This window comes from Anoplolepis gracilipes, chromosome 17 (genome assembly GCF_047496725.1).
Source record: "Anoplolepis gracilipes chromosome 17, ASM4749672v1, whole genome shotgun sequence".
In the NCBI taxonomy this organism is placed as follows: domain Eukaryota; kingdom Metazoa; phylum Arthropoda; class Insecta; order Hymenoptera; family Formicidae; genus Anoplolepis; species Anoplolepis gracilipes.
Genome location: NC_132986.1, coordinates 1,952,151 through 1,974,210, shown reverse-complemented (window position 1 = coordinate 1,974,210; position 22,060 = coordinate 1,952,151). Strand labels below are relative to the sequence as shown.

At 30.7% G+C, this 22,060-nt stretch overlaps 2 protein-coding genes across 9 annotated transcripts in view; one reads left to right on the top strand and one right to left on the bottom strand.

Annotated features, from left to right (window-relative positions):
* LOC140675219 (kinesin-like protein KIF13A) overlaps positions 1-14,915 on the top strand; it is a 35,567-nt gene extending 20,652 nt beyond the window's left edge. For 2 of the 7 annotated variants that reach the window (XM_072909431.1, XM_072909427.1), the window contains exons 20-29: positions 112-280; positions 1,928-1,945; positions 4,030-4,104; positions 5,334-5,485; positions 5,592-5,925; positions 6,015-6,271; positions 6,411-6,594; positions 6,864-7,064; positions 7,156-7,332; positions 7,416-14,915. In XM_072909431.1, the coding sequence (XP_072765532.1) occupies positions 112-280; positions 1,928-1,945; positions 4,030-4,104; positions 5,334-5,485; positions 5,592-5,925; positions 6,015-6,271; positions 6,411-6,594; positions 6,864-7,064; positions 7,156-7,332; positions 7,416-7,507 (1,659 nt within the window). In that variant the 3' untranslated portion in view covers positions 7,508-14,915. The remainder of the gene's footprint in view (positions 1-111; positions 281-1,927; positions 1,946-4,029; positions 4,105-5,333; positions 5,486-5,591; positions 5,926-6,014; positions 6,272-6,410; positions 6,595-6,863; positions 7,065-7,155; positions 7,333-7,415) is intronic. The other 5 variants (XM_072909435.1, XM_072909432.1, XM_072909430.1 and 2 more) reach the window with 4 other exon arrangements.
* The window catches only part of LOC140675223 (O-glucosyltransferase rumi homolog), a 64,670-nt gene that overhangs the window by 12,408 nt on the left and 30,202 nt on the right, over positions 1-22,060 (bottom strand). Inside the window, exon 10 of one of the 2 annotated variants that reach the window (XM_072909450.1) lies at positions 21,000-21,742. The exons of the other annotated variant lie outside the window; for it this stretch is intronic. The gene's annotated coding sequence lies outside the window, so the exon portion shown is untranslated. Of the gene's footprint in view, positions 1-20,999; positions 21,743-22,060 lie in introns of those variants that run through there. 2 annotated transcript variants of the gene reach the window in all.

Below are 22,060 nucleotides of genomic sequence, written 5' to 3'. Positions count from 1 at the left end.
CTACGTTTTTTTACGTATTTTTTAAAAATATTCTTTTGATTTAAGCACGTGTGTTGAATTTATTTAATAAAAATTTTCTATTATTCAATAAAGATTTTCATGGGTTTGCAGATTATGAGATTCGACACGTCGATGGACTCGTTGAATGTTACTCGTTCGGAAAGCGTAACAGATCTTAATACAGAACTGAATGGTCTCCCACATCCGCGACGCGCGTCCATAGGTCACACGAGAAATGATGAAAATTTCATATCTGCACCGCCAAAGCCATTTGGAATTGGTAAGCGTATTTTTTATTTATTCTATGTTAATGTCAGAATCACATAAATAAATAGAAATATAGACATATATTCTATGATTTCTTAATTTTGTGTATGCATATCTTTATATACATCTTGAATTATTAGATTTATGCTGTCATTGTTAAGTGAAAAAGTATGTAAAATATTTTTTCATAGCTTATAATATGTTATGCTTGTAAAGCAGGATTGTTTATGAAATCATAGAAAGAGAAAGATCACATATAGATATCGTGATATATAGGCTCCGTCCATCCATGCATTTATTTATTCATTCATTCATTCATTCATTCATTCATTTATTCATTCATTCATTCATTCATTCATGTAATCATTCATAATCATTTGTAGTAATCCATTTCATGTGAAGAGACATATATATAAATATTTCTAGGAAATCCATAACATTTAAATATAATATTAAGAAAAATAATGTTTACAAAAATGCTCTTGACTAATATACAAAGATGCTGTTAAACTTATTGTTCGAGATGGATTACTTCTGACAAAGAAAAAAAATCAACAAGTTTTAATATGATTTTACTTTAGATCTCAAGTATATTTATATGCAAACTCGTCGTATATATTGAATGCAATATTTAGTTCGCTTAAGTCACTATAAAATTTTTAAATTTAATGCTTAAATAAATTTAATAGCATCGTGTTTTTTTATAGGGACTTTAGAATTTTAGATTAAATTTTTATTTATATTGAAATCACTTTCCATTGCATTGATTTGCTTTTATAAGATTTATTCAATGAAAAATCAATAATTTGTTTTTGAAATGTGGCTTATGCAGTGTTTTCGATATTTCACTTTGGCTATGACGGTTTATATTTTCCCCACCCTAGTTTTGATTGTCTCAAACTCCACTCGGGATGTTAATTTTATGATTATAAAATAGCATTCTACTTTTTTTAAAATTCATATCATTCATCATTAGTACTCTTTAGGTGTGTCTACAAAACATTCCTATTCCATTGATCGTCGATTGTAAAGTACCTATTATTCTATGGAATTTGTATAAAATTAACAGAAGTTATTCTTGCGAATAACATAAATTATAAAAATATATAAATATTATAAAAATATTAATGACACACTTTAAAGGGTTTACTGCTATCATATTTAAGATAATTGATTAAGCTCATTACTTGAAAATATTTGGCATATAACTTCAATTTCATTATTAATATAATCACTACACTTAAATTTTTTAATTATAATTCTAGCTTTTCTGTCATATTGTTATGTCATCAAGCTATGTTCAACTCGATAATTTACATGTGATTTTAGTATATTCACTATATATATATATATATATATATATATATATATATATATATATATATATACACCTCAAATAATAATTTAATATTCACTCGTTAACACAAAGAGAGAAAGTTGAGCATGGTAAAATTTACTCTCCCAAAATTTGCCTAGTGTTTTAGCAGCTACATTTAAGCGCGCTCCACCACTTATTACAATAAATAAAACACCAACAAACTTCGATTAATGAATTCTACAGTAAAATTAATGAATTTCAACTAATTAATGTATGCAACTAATCTGTTCCTCTGTTTAACTCTACGTCTACTACTTCTACAACTATTTCGGCCCACGCAAGGCTCCATTCTCAACTCAGGTAAAATGGAGTCTTGATTTGATATTTAATTGATGCCATATTGGCAATGACAATTAGTACATATGTCTCGTGAGTGGTTGAGTCTGTTTGTCTTTTTGTTTCAAAGTTCGCCTTATAGTATATATCAAAGAGACATTATTTGTAATAGTAATGTTCAGAGTAAGAATGCGTTTTGACGGTCAGTATATGTTTCCGTAAATGTCACTTGTTCGGTTGTTTAGTTGACTTAAAAAAAAAAAAAAAAAAAAAAAAAAGTTTAGCGTTACCATACTGAGGAGATTGCCTTGGCGTTTTTTTTTTTTTTTTTTTTTTGTTTTTTTTTCTCCATTGAATGCAATTTCATTGCGTCAACATTACGTTTCAGTCCCCTGCTTAGTTTGCATGCGAATGCATTTCTTGCGTGCAGTTTAGTACATATATCAACCTGTTTGCTTTTTTTTTATATTTTATATAGTTAATTGATATTGGCGCACTTTATATGTTATTGTGAACTTTGTTCAAGTATAAAATATATTATATTAACAAGCAACTGTGTGTGCGTGTGTATATGTGCATACATATATGCACATGCATGCCGTATCGTCGCACCGTTGCCGTTGTGCCAAAAAAGTCATCACATAGAAATCATTTTCATATTTTCATATATCTATTATCATAATTCGTAATTCGATATTTCTTAAAACCTTGTCTTTTTCAAGCGTTTTGAATCAAGATGATTTCTATAATGATATCCCTAATAATTTGTTAAATGTACACTTGCGCGAACAAATTTGATTACATTTAACAAATTAATTTATTATAAAGTATTAGTTTAAGTAAAATAATCAACGATTGAAATGTTGCATTATATATATATATATATATGTGAAGAAAATTGCAATGTCTCAATCTTTATCTCATATATAGCATATATACAAACTTGTAAATGTGCTATTGAGCAATACTTTAGGCAGGAAATAGAAAATTTATTGTAATATACATGTAAATAAATATTTTCTATAGATATCCATTGGAAATGAGACTTATTCTGTGTCTAAACGCAAAATGATTTAAAGTATTTAAATTTATCACAATGCAATTAATATATTACTCATTTTATTTGTATTTCATTAGACTTTATTGTGATTTAATGAGAAAAGAAAGATTAAAAAAAATATAGAAACAGAATAAATCTTTTACATGTAAGCAAAAGAAAAATTAATTCGGGAAAAATCATTATTTTCGAAATAATAATATGATAACTATCTCCCTTTTGTTTGTCTTATAAAAAGAGATTCAGTTTAAAGTCAGGAATATATTTTTATAAATGTAAAATTAACTGTAGACAAAAATAATGGAAAAGCAGAAAGATTAAGCCTTAGTTATGCATGATGTTACAATTTAAATATAGTGCAGCATGTATATATGGTTAAATCACATAGTCTACATATAATTAGTTTATGTAATAGCATATAAAAATATATAAAATATTAAAATATTTATTTATTCTAAATAAAATAATTATTACAATATAACAATAAAACTACATCATTATCTTCGACTTTAAACTAATCATCTCTGAAAACTTGATCTTAAATTCATTATGCGCGTCATCGAATTATGTGTGTAGTGTTTATTTATAGTTATCTATCATTCACCTATCATCATGAGGAAATAAGCGCATATTAAACATAGACATATTTCGAACACGTGCATTTTGAATTTGCAAATGCAATGGCGAGTTATTAAAAATTGTTATTTTGAAATGGAACATCACAACGTGAAAGAAAAATGAAAAGTGAGACATGTATAAAATGCTGCGTTATAAATATTGATGTTTAAATTAATAGGACTGCGATGTGACATGAACATTTGATGGGATTTCCGTATTAGAATGAGCGTTAGATAATGTACGTTATCTGTCTACTTGGTTCACTATCCAGTGTCTTGCAGGCATGATTTGTAATATATAAGTTTGTAAAAAATGTCTATAAAGCTCATGTAAGAATCTAATATGAAGCTCGCCATTATGAAAAGGAACGTAGTATTAACTAATTGGGAGATAAGGAAAAACAAGTATAATCAGTATATCTGTCTCCTTTCAGCGAGACCAACTTTCCTGAATCTCAACCTGAATCTCAACTCATTGACACGTCTTCAACAGTCTACCTCTGCCAAGTGTAGGTGACACGTCGTTGTCGATCATCCTTTTAAACTCATCTTTTCACAACGGATCTCAAACATGCTATTTGAAAGAAAGTTAAAATAATATAGGGTGTCTGCTCCTTGAAAAAAAAAAAACGTGGAAAAAATCAATCATTTTTTATTAAAAGTCAAAGAAGTTAAAAAAATTTTTTGTAATGTATATTTTATGAAAGTGTTTTCAATCAATCAAATACAATGTTTGTAAATTTAACATTTAAAATTTAAATTATTCTGTATTTTTCCTTCGTATGAATGAATTTATTTTAAAAAGTTATATCAAAAAATTCTTTAAATATTCTCTTTAACTAAAGTTTTGAACAAAAATACCTGGAAGATCAGGCAATTTTCAGTGATTTTTTTGCAAGATTTAAGTAGATATCCTAAATAATATTAATTTTCAAGGAGAAAGCATAGAAGAGCAGTGGAAGTTTGAAAGGATGAATTCGGTCATATTTATAGTGTAGTCGATTTTCTGATTTCAGTTATTAGATATTAGTATAGCACATTAAAGAGTAGTGATTGAAATAGTGGTTTTTCGTTTTATTTTAGGTGTTTTATTTTAGATAGTTTGTCTCACATAATCATCGTTAAATCATTTTTATTACTGTACTAAAAAAAGTGCAGTATGTAGTATTATATGTATATGTTTATTGTTTACAGAATTACCTTTTGATCACCTCCGTTTATTTCTTTATTTCAGATTACATATTCTACATTTTTTCTTTTCTTTTCTTAAATTGCTCGATATTAACCCGAACCAAGAGTTAATAATCTGCGAAAACTTAAAAGAAAGTCTGTCTAAATGATTGATATAAGTAAATTATTGACGTCGAAGAATATATAAGTGTAGAATATGTAAGATATTTTTCTGTTATTTGGAAGTGCATGGATAATTTTTCGTATTTATAAATATATATATGTATATATATCAGAACCGACCTGGCACCTCTTTTAATATAACTTTTTCGTAATTCATAAACCCATTAGTATCCGTCAATATTTGTTAAAATAAGAATACAACATATATCGTTAATACAAAATTAATTATTTTGCAGAAATAATATAATTAAGATAAAAAGTTACTAGATATATACAACGGCCAGAGGGCCAGATCGGCCTTGATATTTAACAATATGCTTGTGTTGAAAAAAATATTTTTCATCGTCAATATCACATGTTTTCAATTTAATTGTGTTGGTTATAGCATCTCCAAATATAGTCAGTAGCAAACTGGGTCCTCGTATGACTACCTTGCATGAGGAAACGTCAAATGTTGGAAATCAAGCATTTACTCCCATCAATGACGATGACGAGGAGAAAAGCGACGCCGATTACTCTGAATATGAGGCATATCAGGTAATTTATATTATTGTGTCAATATGTTGATATATTGGCAGAATCAAACTATTTTGTAATAATGTCCAAGTGTATAATGCTATCGAAATTGTTTAATTGCGTTCAGGCTCCACCAAAACCGGTAAAGCCGTTAACTTCTTCACGCACACTGGATTCTTTGGTTGAGCTACAATCGACCAAGATCAACACGCCAAGTATGAGTAGTAGCGGTTACGGTTCTCAGGCTGTTTCCACGACAAATCTAACGTCGGAAGACTCCATTTCCATTAAATCCATCAGCGTGGACGAGACCCCGGATCTCGAGTATCGTAATCCTATCGATAACAAGAAACCTGAGAAGATGGATAGTTCCCTCGTTGAAGAAACGCCTGAAGAATATCTGGGCGAAGTAAACTCTGCGTTGGATAACTTGGATATCTCACAGAGCGCTTGCACAGAGGGTCAGTTGTTGACTGACGGCACGACTATTTTAAATGTCCATATTGTTTTCTATATTGTAAGTGTATAATTTTTCTTTTTTATCTTTTAGAATATTCTAAAAAAAATCTAGAAGAGACGGCAACATACGTGGATACTGACATTGATAGCCCAATTTCTTCTACAAAGAGTGAAAATGAAACCAACAGTAACGTGATTCACATCGAAACTCGGAAGAAAAGCACACATGATCAGATTTTTGACGATAGGAGAAAAAGCACGGTGGAAATCAGTCAGGCATCTAATTCGGGAGATGATAGTCCCACGGAGGGGACCTCAGTCGTACATACCAAACTGCCACCCGGCAAGGTGAATATTTTATATATCTTATATTATAATATTAAGAATTCTAAGAAATATATAGAGAGAAAGAAAGTCTGTGTGTACATAAATTTTTTCTTTAGGCTTTCAAAAGCTTTAGTAATTTCTTAATTTTCAATTTTTTTAGGTCGTGCGAAGAAAAAAGACTTGTAGCGGTACTGGAAGGCCTACCAGTTCACAGCATAGAGCTTCGTTTCCTATGGTCCGTCCACAATTTTCCGAGAGTAAGGCTGCAGCACGTTTGGAACAAACGCTACAACCTAATATGCCATATGAAAACGGCGACAATAGTTCTTCGGAGAGAATCGACGGTACTACTAATTCAAGCAATTAGTTTTGTTAATAGCGTTATACTTTGACAGCGTTTTCATTTTTTGACAGATTATTCAAATTATGATTGCGATTATTAATTTCTGTTTCGAGAGATTTCTCGAATTTTCATATTTTGATTTTTAAATTGTGCACCACTGTACGGCTTTCCTCTTATTAGACCTTGATTGATTGTGTACATATATATTTAAAAGATATTTAAAAGAGCTTCATATATTTTTACAACTTTAAAAAAAAAATTCTTTTGTAGCAGATGATGTCAGCGATAAAAGTTCGGCTTTTGGCTCAAGACACGATTTAACTCGAATGGAAACTATTGTACCAGATTGGGTCGTCGTTGGTGAATCAGTTTTGGTTCGTCCCTACAGTTATTCCGGAGTCATAGCATATGTCGGCCCTACAGAGTTTGCATCCGGAACTTGGATAGGAGTTGAACTTGACGCTCCAACTGGTGCGAATAAAACATACAATTTTCTTACAGTAACTTTATTTACTTTTCAACCATAGATTGTATAAAGTATTGTCTTTTTATAATGTTTCAGGCAAGAATGATGGTGCTGTTAATGGTCACAGATATTTTAGTTGTAGACCAAAATGTGGTATATTTGTTAAAGTGGATAAGTTAATTCAAGATAGACGGGGACGAGCGCTTAGAAGTTACACCAAACAAGAATCTGCACCAGCACCATCCACGTTAATGCGCAGGAGCATTAGCAAGGGTAACTTTGCATCGATTATTTTATTGTATTAGTACGTTATTGTTAAAGCAATATTTATTGAGAAAATATCGTTTCTTTTGTAGGGGAAGGCTTACATTCCTTGCACCGAAGTCGCAGCCGAGGGGAAGGCCTCTCTACAGCAGGTACACTACGTTCTTTTTCACGCGGCAAATAAACGAATCGTACACAGCTTCGACATTACTTCGTGTTGGTAAAAAAGCCACTACATAAGTATCCTAATTGCTGCATGCCTATGATATGTGTAGCAGCAATGTTTCAGTCCTTTAGACATTTAGAGGGCAGCTATTGATTATTCTCAAAGTAATACTTGAAATATTAGGTCATTAATGTGTTAATGAACCCATACACGAAGCGTGGGTTGTTTTTTTGATTCGGATCATGCTGCGTGAGTGGTGTATTTACTTTCGAAGATAGTGACCGGTAACATAATTGTCGCTATGTATCGAAAGTTGGCAACGTTTATTCATTTACGAGCATTCCACAATTTTAATCACGACTGGAAGCATTTATTTTACGCGAGAGGAAGGAAGCATAATTGTATGCGATTTAATTGTACATTTTAAAGGAATCAAAAGTCAACGCGACATCTTTTCTTTTACTCTGTGTATGTCAATCTGAGATATGTGACGACTACAATTTCATGTACATATTCCATGTAACAGTACACATATTTTGCATTTATGAAATCGGTCCGTGTTGACGTGATGAATACGATAATAATAAATCCATTTAAATATTGGCTTTTTCACACATCATCGTTGGATTATACACTTTCCAAAATTACCTTACGGTAATTTACACGCTGCTGGAAAAGTGCCCAATGAAAAGATGAAAATGTCAAAAGACACTTTACGTATACTTTACCGCGTTGTGTAGATTATTTAAAGATTTTATATATATACAATTGTTTCATATATTGTATTTTTTTAGCGCGATTATGTATATTAAGTTCCTTTTTATTGTAACATACATCTTTTCTCACTGTTACCCTATTACACGAATATGACACATTTTAATTTATACATTTTAAATGCATATTGCATTTTTGGAAATTGCAAACTGATCCTTAAATGCCGTAGCTAATTGATTTAAGAGACAAGTTGCAAATGTCCAAAGATACAACGTCCAAGTTGTCAACGTCGAGTCGCAATATTAGGTTTAGGTAGTTGAAACACTATATATATATATACATATAAATGAGCTTGTGTGCTTTATTGTATTAATTGCATAGTTGTATATTCATTCAATTTTTTGATGAACGTCTGGTTTGCCGACGTTATATCTCACTTTGTCTATGGACAACGTAAACATTAGCAAACAATCTATACACATTTCATATTTCTCTTTAACATGATTCGCGCATTATCAAATAACAGTTATTCCCATTTTGAGTATTATAAATTTGACTTTATTTTTCAAAAAGCTACTACACAAAATCACAACTCAAAATTGACGCCAACTGTTAGATCTCCTTCTTAATTCATGGAATAGATTGTGTCGTAAAAGGGAATACAAGGAAAAAGATAAAAAATAAGCAATTAACGATTAAGGTTACTCGGTAACATTTGCCCAAATTGTGAAAACAACTCCTCTGTCCAATTAGAACAATACTTATATTATCAATAATGAATATATATTACTGTATGTAATATTTATTGAATATAATAATAATCGCCACGCGCGGCGCAATGTTTCCTTAACGTGACAGATAATCGCACCGTTTTTATATAAATGACAATTATCTCCACGAGAAGGAAACTGTGTAACCTTGCAAAGGCATCTGTCCATTTTTGGTAATCGAGATTGTTGAGGAAGAAACACAAATTATAAGACTCCACGTGTCAGAATGATGCATGTTTGCCAGCATGCAATAACGTTAATAAATTCTTTCATTTGATTACACGTTTTCAGTTTTTCTATTATTACATTGCAATCGACACTCTTACATTGCTTTGGTCGCACTGGAACTCGTATGTCACTTGCAAAAAAATAATTTGTTTCCTTTCTCTATATAAAGGACAGCGAGTCGTAATTCAAAATCTTGAATAAAGTTATGTACGATTTTCACTGTGTATTTTACATGTAACAAAATTTATGATATATGTTATTTACAAATCCTTTATAAACATACCAAAAAATAAAGTCATTTTGTTTCACGATACACATACACATATATATACCCAAGAAAAAAGAAAATAAAAATATGAAAAATATATAAATTAAATGAAAATTAAAAAAACACCACACCTCAACAATAATCAAGTAACTAAGATGTTTTTTTTTAATCGTGGCCTTATAGGGGGTTAACGTCAAATGATTATCGTTATGTTATCAGGAAAATAATGTTTGAAATAATGTTCTGCAGTGGAGCATCTAACATTGACAGAGCTTACACAGCCTATTCCATCCCGCAATAAGACAATGTCCATTTTTACCGTTACAATTGTCTAAAAATAATTGTTCACGCTATACTTTGTACCCTAAATATGATTCTAGAATGTAATATTTTCGACCAATCGCGCGATTTTACCTCTGGAAGACTTCCGAGTTTGACATTATCAAACGCGATCGCTCTGCAAATGACACGCGCTCACGGTCCAAGTTCCAAAGAATCGCACAGGAGGGTCCACATGATCAAAATCGAGTCCTCCTAACTATGGCTGTGAAATTAACCGATGTTTTGCTATTTATGCTGCTTTCCTTCGATTTTTTATCCTCGTGCTAAAATATCACATGTGCCGAATTTATACGCTCATTTTCGTGATTCTCTTCTCTTTAAGCAAGGTGTCTACTCCCTCGAAAAACCTCCCTGGAAAATATGGAATTTTTAGGGATTTCTTTCGTATCTGAAAAGAAAAATCAGGGAATTCTCCTGGAATTTTTTTTATTGGGACTTGAAAAATTTTTTTAAATATTCTTTTTGATAATTTCTTATATTATAGACAGTCGGCAATTCGCCGATGAGTCAAGTTGTGTGTAAATTATATGTTCAAAGTATAAAAAATATATCTATCTCTGTTTACATATTTTCAATGTCTTAACAAAATATTGAAAATTTTATTTTAGTAAATTATTAAAAAATCTTTAAAATATTCACTTTTTACTTAAAAAATTTGGAGTAAAAATATCTGAGAACTTTTTTAAAAGATTTGAGTAGACACCCTGTTAAAATATTGCGAAATATCAAAATGTCTCGAACGCGGCTGCCGATTAATTACACAAAATCATGACGAAAGTTACAGCTCGAGCAATTGATTTTCGATCATGATTTTCTATGTAAGAGAGAACAAAATATAAAAAAAGCATTATGCACATCGGATAAATTTAAGGATCGTAAGTCGATAAGATGATAACACGAGAATGACTTTGTTTTGTTAATAAATATTGATTGATTTGATACAAATTTATATGTATAAATATATTATATAAATTGTATCAAAAATCATTCTAAAAATATATTTCTACCAAATAATGTAAACATTTTACGTTTTATATTATTTGTCGCGTTAAATATGTATGCGTATTAAATATTACTGTACAATACGTTTTATTATACGTATTTCGTCGCAGGAGACTACAATATTAATTATATCTTTAGCTCTTTAATAATTCAGACTTCTCGAAACGTCTTATCGACCGCGTTTGTCAAGCGGCTGCGCTTAAATATTGTCAATTAAGCGAAAAGTGCAAGAGTATATAATCTTGAATTCGGAACTCTTCTATAAACTAGTTTTCACAGTGAGACTGTTCGGACGCGATCATATTAATGTAAAATCTACACACATGTATATGTACAACATAAGTCTCGAGATTGGTGTTATATTTTAATGTAATGTATAAGAAAAAAAAAGAAAAAAAGAGAAGAGAAGTATATATATAACGGGAAAATAACAAAGAGAGAGAGAGAGAGAGAGAGAGTATGTGTACGAAGAAAGTGACGAAACATCTTATTCGTTACGTTTATCGGTTATCATGGTAACATAAGAAAAATTAGCGCAAAGTGTGTATTTGCTTCATATATCTCTTCTTCTCATTTATTCTAATCGCATTAAATAGATTTATCAAGGCGGCACTATATATGTTTAGGTCCACTCGCGCGCGTTCAACTTGGTGTAATTAAATGCGATTGTCACACAAATCGTGATATCAAAAAAAAAAAAAAAATAATAAAACACGGCTATCTCTTTCATCGCTGAGAAAAGTAAAAAAAAACCTTGCTAGAAACGCCACGTTTGTGCCGAATCCGTTTGGTCCACGCTATCTCTCATGTATGTATATCATTTTTAATATGCACGCAAAATCACACCTTCCTTTCTAGAGAATCAAATTAAATCACTTGTCGAATAGATTTTATTATATACAGCCATAGAGGATTTACATTTCGACTTGACTTCTAATATCTTACATTAAATATTTGACATACATATATATACACACACACACACACACACACACACATATTTCTCTCTAATCAATCGAAATGAAATATAAATGTTATGCGGTATCGCGTGGGTCAAATGGATACTAACATGAACCCAAAAATCTCCGAATCGACCGAATCTTCCTGTCTACTTTGCTAAATATTACGCAATGTTGATGGCAGAGAAATGATTTGGTGCGACGTAAATATTTCAAAGTATGTAATAAATAGTTTCAGTCGATCGGCGATTTTACGCTATAAATGTAGAGCCTCTTCTGCCGGAAATAATGAATGATACAGTTGATAACTAGGTAGATAATAAGGATTTCGGAAATTCTCTTTGTAGATCGATAGGATGCTGTGTCGTCTGGTTGTAGATAACCGGTAATAGGAAAGCCTATTTTTGCATTGTGCGATTAAAAATGAAGAAAAAAAATGGTATTTAGCCGGTTCGTATTCAGCGATTATACACACTTGAATGGAGTGTTATATAAAGCTCCAAACTATACGAGAACAACTTGTAGGATATTGACTGTCAATGTCGTAATAATGTGATTCATATAATATCCAAATTTAATGCTCATTGATTTTATGCTTATTATTTACTTCTTACAAGCTCTCGTAGCTTCTGCCCCCTCCCCTTTTCTGTATAAATTATTATTTTATTTATAATTTATTACTTTGACTAACTTTGAATCATTGATTAAATAATGGTGTGTTAAACAATTTATGTTGCACATTATTTACAAATTAGAATAGGTTTAGAAAATTTATAATAATTCAAACACCAATTTATTGTATAATTCGAAACACTTTACCAATTAATAATTAATTAAATTATCGAATGGTATATGAAGGTATTTACGATGTAATGTAAAACATCATTTTCTCGAGATTACAATCGAAAGTAATCGCAAGAATCAACTTCTATACATACATCATAAATAGCGCACCAATCATTTTAAGACGTCATATACCATCGGTGTAAAAATTTCTTATAATACGAAAATATAATCCCAAGCGACTTGTATATATATATGTGTATATATATATATATATATATATATATATATATATATATATATATCTATACATATATATGTATATATATATAGGCGATATAAAAGACATTTATTTTGCATTGTGCATAGTAATTCAGGTCGATCGTGTTGTTGATTTAGCACGATGAAAATTTCAATATTTAAAAAATATAGGTAGCGTGATTGAGCTAGCAAGTACCTTTATGCACTCGTGTTGGTACATAGCACATATATTCTGGCATAATATTTAATATTTACTTCTCTGAATGTTTGCATGGAATATTCTAATCGCGATCCATCTTGTATACTTCAACAATTGAAATATATTTATAAAATTCTAATAAATTGGCTAAAATACGAATGTACAGTAGAGTCTATTAAAATTTGACTCCGCGTTAATTTCTCTCATAATAGACAGATTGACGTGTGACGGATGCGCAAACGATCGCTTCGTCAAAACTGGATGACAGCTTGCATTGTGAAGAGGGTATTCGTTAATTTTTGTTTTCCAAAAATTTTCCTCGATTATCCTTCAAAAATTAATGAGACTTTACCGCATGATGGATACATCCATTTTAACAAAAATTCAAAATTTGTCTCGTCAAACTAATAAGCAACTGGTATAATGAAATGTTTGAAATCGTTATTTGGATTAATCTGAATTAATCTAAAGAGATGGATCTCGTGGACGTTCCAGAAACAAAATCCCATTTTCTTTGACTATTTTTTTTTTTTTTTTTTGGCTCAAATTAAAGCGCGTAATACTAGTGTGTTTCGAGACGTTTCTCCGTAATCTTATGATTAGAAATTAGGTTTGCGATTCGGTTAGGGCAACGTGCATTCACGATATATCAGCCACATCAAAGATATATCACCCATACAATTTTCATGCGTTACGCATCCATGCATGCATGCATATACAGTCATACGCGTACATACATTAGAGACATACCCGCTTCAACACGCTACGCGAAGAAGATAAAAACAAAATAAAGAAAATATAACTAGCGAATATATTCCATGTAATTTCTTGTAATTGAAATGAAAGCTACTCATCCTTTTTATAGCTGCAGCAAGCATTCTTACTTAAGCGATTACCATCTTTTGCCGCAAAAGCAAAAATGTACTTTTCGATCTCGTAGACTATCTAAGAGCTAATTATTATTAACGAGAAATACACTAGAACTGTGTCGTAAAATCAAGGGATGATTACCGTGTAATAGTATTATTTTATAAGCAGTCAATAATATTATAATATCTATTGAAGTAAGCTAAACACTGTATCACCCCTTTCTTCAGAATTTTATCATCTATAAAAAAAAAATCGTATATTCATTTCATAAGCTCGTTTCGCGTCTCAAGAGAGTATCTATATCTTGTTAAATAATATACATAGCGCGATACAGCTGAGACAAGTATGTTAAACAATAAGGTGTGTACATTTTAATTTTTATGAATATAATAAAAATATAATTTAATGTTCTAAAAAAAGTATGTATGTGTGTGTGTGTTATGTGTGTGTGTTATGTGTGTGCATTTGGTCGATTGAATCTTACTGCTCGTATTCGAGTAACTATTTGCCTGATTCATTTTTTGTCAAAAATCAAGGTATAATTATTTAATTACAATGTCTAGCAGAATATGTTTTATTAATTTTAGAAATCGAATATATATATATATATATATATATATATATATATATAATTAATTTTTTATTTACATTTTATTATTTAAGAATAATTTAAGAATAATGACAAATAATGGGGTATTCTTGCATTTCATTGAATTATCAATGAATGATATAAAGTTATTGCCCTTTTACTTTTTAGAACAGAAGGTGATATTCGCAATAAGGGATAAATTTATGGATTATTGACTGTTATTCAATTAATTAACTGATTGAATATAATTAATTGCATGATTAGGTATAATGAAAAAAAACGTACGCGTTTAACACAATTAACTTTAGTAAATGCTCGATACTAAATCTGTTTACTCAATTATTATTATTATTATTATTATTGTTATTATTATATATTTTCTGCATTTTACGCTTCGCTGTACGTTTCGATACGTGTGATAATAAAGGACTTTAGCAGAAATCGTGTATTCTTCAAGCGACTCGAACTCCTCTTCTTCTTGTGACATTAAATATCGTATGAAAAATTGTACATGTGTCAGAGACATTTCGACGATATATATGTAAAATGAAGCTATATATTGGCATAGAAATAAGAAAACATTTATTCTCTGTGCGCGCACGCGCGTGTATATGTGTATCACGAATATACTCCCACGCAGAAGCTGAAGAGAGAAGTGCATATTATATTCATCTAATTTAAATATAATGGGATGACTCCTGTGGGAATGTCGGTGACTCTAGTTGAAGAATTTTTCAAGGTCCTTTTTGTCCTCGGAAACGCGCACAAGAGGAGGTAGTCCTCATCTCGTAGTCTATCGCAAACAGAAGCGAGCGAATGCACTCGTGCGTTTTTCTCATAGCTAAAGAGCGACTTATCGATGAGAGATGTCTGCAATTAATATACCTCTTTGGTGGCCCTGACTGACGTTATTTACCTCAAAGAGGAGGTAGATAGACGTTTGTAACGATATTCATTGACTGTCATCGATACATCATGATATCGAGTGTAATATCGCAAGCATTAATTAATTCAATTGCCTGTAAATTAACGTGTGTAATATTTCCATCTAAATTTTAATTAACTTATAGTCAACCCAAAAATTACGCAAAATTTTTGTTCGACGACATAATTACTAAAGTTGTTAAAATCCATATATATATATATATATAATATTACTTAGCTGATGTTGTTTAAACTTGTCGAGATACGTTTGAATAATTTGATTTTTTTTTCACGCAGGAAGGAGTGTTGATTTATTCGACTTTTGAGACTCTCAAGCATTGACATTCAACAGTGCACGAAATATAATCGAATATAACATGCTCCTCTTTTGCTTTCACATCATGGTCATGTTTTCCCTCGGGTGTAAGAGAGATTTCAAGAGTTGCCTTCCCTTCTCGATTCCCCGTCTTTTCTCTCTCTCTCTCTCTCTTCTTTCTTGCTCATTTTTTTTTTTTTTTTTCAACACAACCAAGCATATATTTCGCATCTCAAAGCTGCAATACGATGAAAGAGCATTACTTCGAAGACGATGGGATCAGTGAACCCATCCATGGTCAGCACCGATCGCCGTCTGCTCTTGTCGTCGGCGGAGATGAAGTATACATAATATACATACTATAATGTATAAATACATAGCGCCAGCTTCTTTTCGTGGCGCCGATAATGTGCAACGAACCGTATAAAGGTGAACAAAAGAATGCGCTTTATCCCCTGTAAATGCAGATCCGTGCCCAAAATAATGTCTCTTGGACTTTTTAAGACTATAAAACTGTCATTGTGTTGTGTATTTTAATTATTTTTCTTTAAAATTCTTCTTAATATTCCTCGGCAAAATTAATATTTCGCGTCTCGGACCTAACACCCAGTGATTAAACGCACGTGGCAACGGAGGAAGGACGACACGTCATTAGCAAAAAAAAAAATAATATAATAATAAGGTATCCAATTTCTTAGCATATATGCATTTTCATGCAGTCTCCTGCAATGGATGTACGAATATGCAATGAATCTACGAATGTGCTGGGATGCAAATCGATCGTTGTTCGATTCGCGATGACAATTTCTTTATGAGCAAACACGCGAGAAAAGATTCACTAAAAGTCATTTTTACTTGTAAGCGATCAATTCTACAAAATTATTGAACAAAGAGTTGTGCGTGACTGTTCATTATACAGCAAAAATTATATCTTTTTAAATTTAACCGAGACGCGTAATACATATTTCGTCGAAGCTTTTACGCGAACCGCAATAATACTTACATTTATATATACGTGGAAACACGAAGGAAAGAACGTCTCTATATCGTTTAAATGTTTGGAACTTTGTACCGAACTGCCACGCATTTTTTTTTTTCTTACGAAATTAATATTGCGTTAAGCATCGCATAGACTACAAAATAATCAGTATCAGTATTTATTCTACTTATAAATAGAACGTGTTTCATCAAGGATATTTTTATCGATAGATGAAAACAATATTTGCGCTCAATATCTTTGGGTTATGAGTTTCCAATGAAAATATCCGACGTAATGAAAAAAAATTGACATTTCATGAAACGAAATTTTGTAAAATAAATCCACAAATAAAGCGTAAAGTATGTTGGCAATTTTCGTGAAACAAAGCGTGGAATTATAAACTAGAAAAACGTGACAAACGTAACGATAATAATTGCGACAAAGTGAGAAACAAGTCGTGAAATCGACTCTACCACTTTTTTTTTTTTTTTTTTTTTTTTGTCAATTTTTTTACGTCGTTAAACGTGACGGAAGAGACGACGGCTCAACACTATTTTACAATATGAAATTGGAAAGTTTGATTGTGATATACTTTGCACTAAATACCGATGCTTATGCGCATGTTCATTGCAACAAGATGATTTTTATAAAGGCGGAAAGAATATTTTAAATGTTTCTGCAGACAGAATTTCCTCAAAGGAAATCGCTTATCTTCCTGCACGGAATTCACAACGGATAGTTACATTGAATATCGTAGTAGACATAATTTCCTAGCTGTACAATGGACAATGTTATTTCGACTTCCGTCATTCAACTGTATAAATTTGCGAGACAAGTAACTACAGGCACGTGCTTACGTGACAACATTGGTGGAAGGAATTGCACGTACGGAAATGCGATTATTCACGCTCGAAACTCTACATATCTCGTTTGTGTAAACATCATGTGTTCGTTGATTCAGACGAGGAGAGCAAACGTAATATTTATACTTTTATTTAATTAATATTATCTATGATAATTCACAATCAATTGCTGTCTCTCTCTCTCTCTCTCTCTCTCTTTCTCTTTCTTTTTTCCCTTCCTATCTCTCTTAATGTAATAATCGCAATTTGAGTCAGAGATGATTGATTCCGTTCTTAGTTTTGAACTCGTTGGAATCTTTCGTTCTGCGAATATTGAGGGCATGCTACCAATTAACGTAAGTTTCCATCTCTAGAAAAGCCCACAGGCCTCGCCAAGTCTTTTGAATGATTCACTTCACGATCTGAGATTACGCGGATATAAAGTTGCGGACATTTAAACACCGTCAATGGCGGAATACAGGGAATTGTCTTTCGTCTAATAGGAAGATAGTGCAAAGACATTAGCACCGGAAGCACCGTGTCGCAGATTCATCTGGCGTTCGATACGCGATGACCTTTCAGACGGTCCATCGTGCCGCATGTGAATCAAACGGGAAAGGGAAACGCGATGCATCGCGCATCAACCTTGCGCATAATCGCACCAACGATTTTCGCATTGGAATAATTGATTTTTTGCAACATTTGAAAGCGAGAATCTGTTCGTTAATAATGCGAGAAGCGATTGAGCGTGATACTTGAAGTCGATAACGAGAGATTCCTAAAATATTAATTTCTCACAAACATTTCCTATGTCTCAGGTAGTAAATTTTTTTTGCTCCGATTTACATAAATGATTACGAATTAACGAAACAGGCACGTGTTCTCTTCTCAACTGTCATAAATACAAGCCGAAGTCAAACAGGACTGATGTCGATTTCTATAAAATTATTGATAATACTCGGTATTACATAAAATTGTGTTTTATACATCTCATGTTTTTCTCTAATTGTATAATGTTATATTTTATTTTAAAGAATTTTCTCGAAAAAGAGAAAAAAAAGAAAACGTTTTTTTAATAAGATCTTTAACTGGAAAATGATTACTGGACAATCGTAAAAAAATGAAAGCACCCTTCAATATTTATCGTGCGACAAATGTTGGGATTTCCGTATAATGAAAAAGCGAAAAAGATATTAATTAATTCTGAAATTAGGCTGGAAATTTTCCCAATCATGTTTCTGTCCACATCTTGTTCAAAAAATTTGGATTGTAAAATTATAATATGTCAAAGGAATGTATTTCTTATTATTATTATATATAATCTCTTGTTGTTAATCTCCTCTAGTTTAGTTATAAAGTACAAATGTAAGAGAACGATTTATTATATGGAATTTGTAGTTACAGAATTTTTCGTTACAAGCACACATTTGATAAATCTACAGAATTACTAAATCTTTATAAATTATGAAAGAAGCGGTTTCTTGAGATGATTTTATGGTGGATAATATCTCTAAATTGTTTTTCTACGAAGACTCGTGCGACGCTGAATCACTCATAAACACACAGAATGAATAGCTTTCATTAATAATTTGCAATGGTTAATTGCCGCAGCTTACAGCTATAACGCATCTAATGTTTCATTTTATATTTCTTCGAAAAAAGGTAGATGTTTATCTTTATACATATAAGTCTAAAATATTTCCGACTTACAGACGATCTCTTGAATAATTTTTAGAAATTTAGTAACTTTAGATTTTTTCACAAATCCAAAAGTATTAAAATTTTAAGAACTGAAAAATTTAATAACTTTTCATTCTTAAAAATTAAAAAATTAAACGTTTAAAAAAAGTTATTAGAATGCCAAAAATAAAAATTGTATAACTTTTCGATTTGCCAAAGTAAAAAAATTATTAGACTTAAAAAAATCTAATAATTAAAAAAAATAAATAATAATAAAAATTTTATTATACATATAATTTTTCTTTTTCCGATTACAGATTAGTTTTCTACACATTTAATCTACATCATTAACATAATAATTTACATATTAACATAAATGTTGATTAAATTTCTGTGAAATAGGTTTTAACTTTTGCATTTGCTTAAAAATGTATTATAATAAAAATTTTTAATTTTGCTTCTTATAAAAATATACATTCAATGCGTAATTATTTTGCTATTTTTTATTATTAAAAATAGATTAGGTCAATCTATGCGACGAGACTATGGCCTTGACCAGATGAATCCAAAGCTAAGAAGAACTCTGAAAGGGTCGGATGAGTCGGCTGGATTGATAAACGATTAGGATTATAGCGAAGTATACACATTTTAATAAAAGAAAAAAAACTAACGAAAACCAATGGAATATAATTTTTAGGTGTGGCATGGGATGCGATCGTCTCGATCTGATGTCTTTGGCGATCTTTCCCTATAGAGGCACTGACCTGAAGAATATCTTATTGTTTGGCTCAAACTTTCTTTAACTCTTTTACAGCAAAGATTTATATCATTAAAAATGATTAAGTAAATATTTTACTTTAATAACATACGATTGACCATTTTGAATGTGAAAAGAGTGCATATGTGTGTATTAATTTTATATTATTATAATTTAAATCAATATACATTACGTATGTGCTAATAGATTTCGAAATTTGATGTACGATATCAAGTATTGGAAAAATCAATAAAAAATACAAAAGTTTACATTCATATAAAATAGGAGATTTTTTTTATATTTATTAGATGTAATAATTCTCGCATATACACACGCACGTTTTGTGGAACTAATTCATGAAAGTAGGCAAAATACATTATTAATATCCTTATCGTCACGTACAGTATGACAATTGATAACAACTTATAAGGAATAAACTTTTATGCAATTGCATTTTTCAAGAAAATAAACCAATTTCAAAATCGAAGTCTTTTCTATGTAAAAGTTTGTCTATGTAAAAATTTAATTACACTTTACATACATAAAGTTTTACTGAACTCAACGAATTCGCGAAACATCAAATAAAATTACGAATCAAACCGATCTTAAAAATGAATGAATTACAAGTGTAAATTCCAAACTTATGATGATATCATTTGAATCATATGTGAGAATATATTAAAGAAAGATATTACAAAGGTAAAAAAATGTCCCTTATCAAGGTAAAAATAAGATTTTGCGAAGCAAGATCCTTTCCTGATACAGGCATTTTTTTCATTGAAAAAAATTAAAATATAATTTTAAGTTTGTTCACATTCCATAAGAAAAATATTTTCACAATAATCATATTCTCCTTTCATAATGTAAGAATGAAATGGCTTTGATTCGTAGAAGAAGAATCTGAATAAACGAATAAAAGTAAATTTGATGACAATTATTATTAGAAGTATAAGAGAGAATCGAAAAACCATGATTATCATAAATATAAAAATTAAATGAATTAAATGAATTAAATCGGAAAGAAGAAGATTCGGAGAAAGAAAGAATGACGAATCGCATTCTCGCGCGCGACCAAAAAGTCCGATGCTTACTCATTCGTTCAATGTACTCTGTCGTTTGCATTCAAGTTTCGTCTACGAGAGATTTGGTGCTTTGGTATATTAGATATTCACAATGATATCAAATGAGTTTCTCCATATGCAAATTAATATAATAAAATTTTGCATGAATGGACAAAAACTTGTATATGAATGAAAAAAACAGTTGAAACAAGAGTTTCAGTTAATATGCGAAATTACCCTTCATTTTTCTGATACAGTAAAGAAGGAAAAAAAATTTCATTACATTTATTGCATTTTCTTGGGTATCTCATAATCGCGAAAAATAGAGCATATCCAAAAATTATAATTGTGACGAGCATTGATGATACTGTTTTATTCAACTGATTCATTCACCTACGAGCATATCTTTGTCATTTGCAAAATTTTATTATAATAATTTGTATGAAGAAAAATGTATTTTATTATATTATTGTGAAAATCTAACACATCAAGCCAGATCTAATAGATAGATGACTAAATAACTCAATTACTCAAAATTTACGCACATTTAAACACATATCTACATTAATTCATGCGGCAATCCCAGTTTGGGATCCAGTCTGCGGTCGTCGGTATCTCTAAAAGAATTCTTGGGAATGGAAAGCAGCTTAAAATCCGGATGAGTCACAAAGTTGTCCACGCAACCTCTCGGAACAAAAGTTTCCTTCGTCTAAGAAATATAAAAAAGAGGTCTAGATGTCTAAATCCTGTATATCATATAAGAAAAAATATCGAATTTCTATTATCTATCTATTTGTTTTCCACTTACTTATCCATTTATTATTAACTTATTATCTACTATTTCAGCTTGAATTCGTTCATTATCTTCACGCGACTGAGAAAATATAGAAAAAAATGTATCATCGATTCTCAAAGAATTATAGAAACTTGACATTTGCCCTTCAATCATCTATCAAAGATGAATAATTCATCAACGCAAAAGATAACACAGAGACGTAACACATAATAAATCTTGATTAAAAACGGA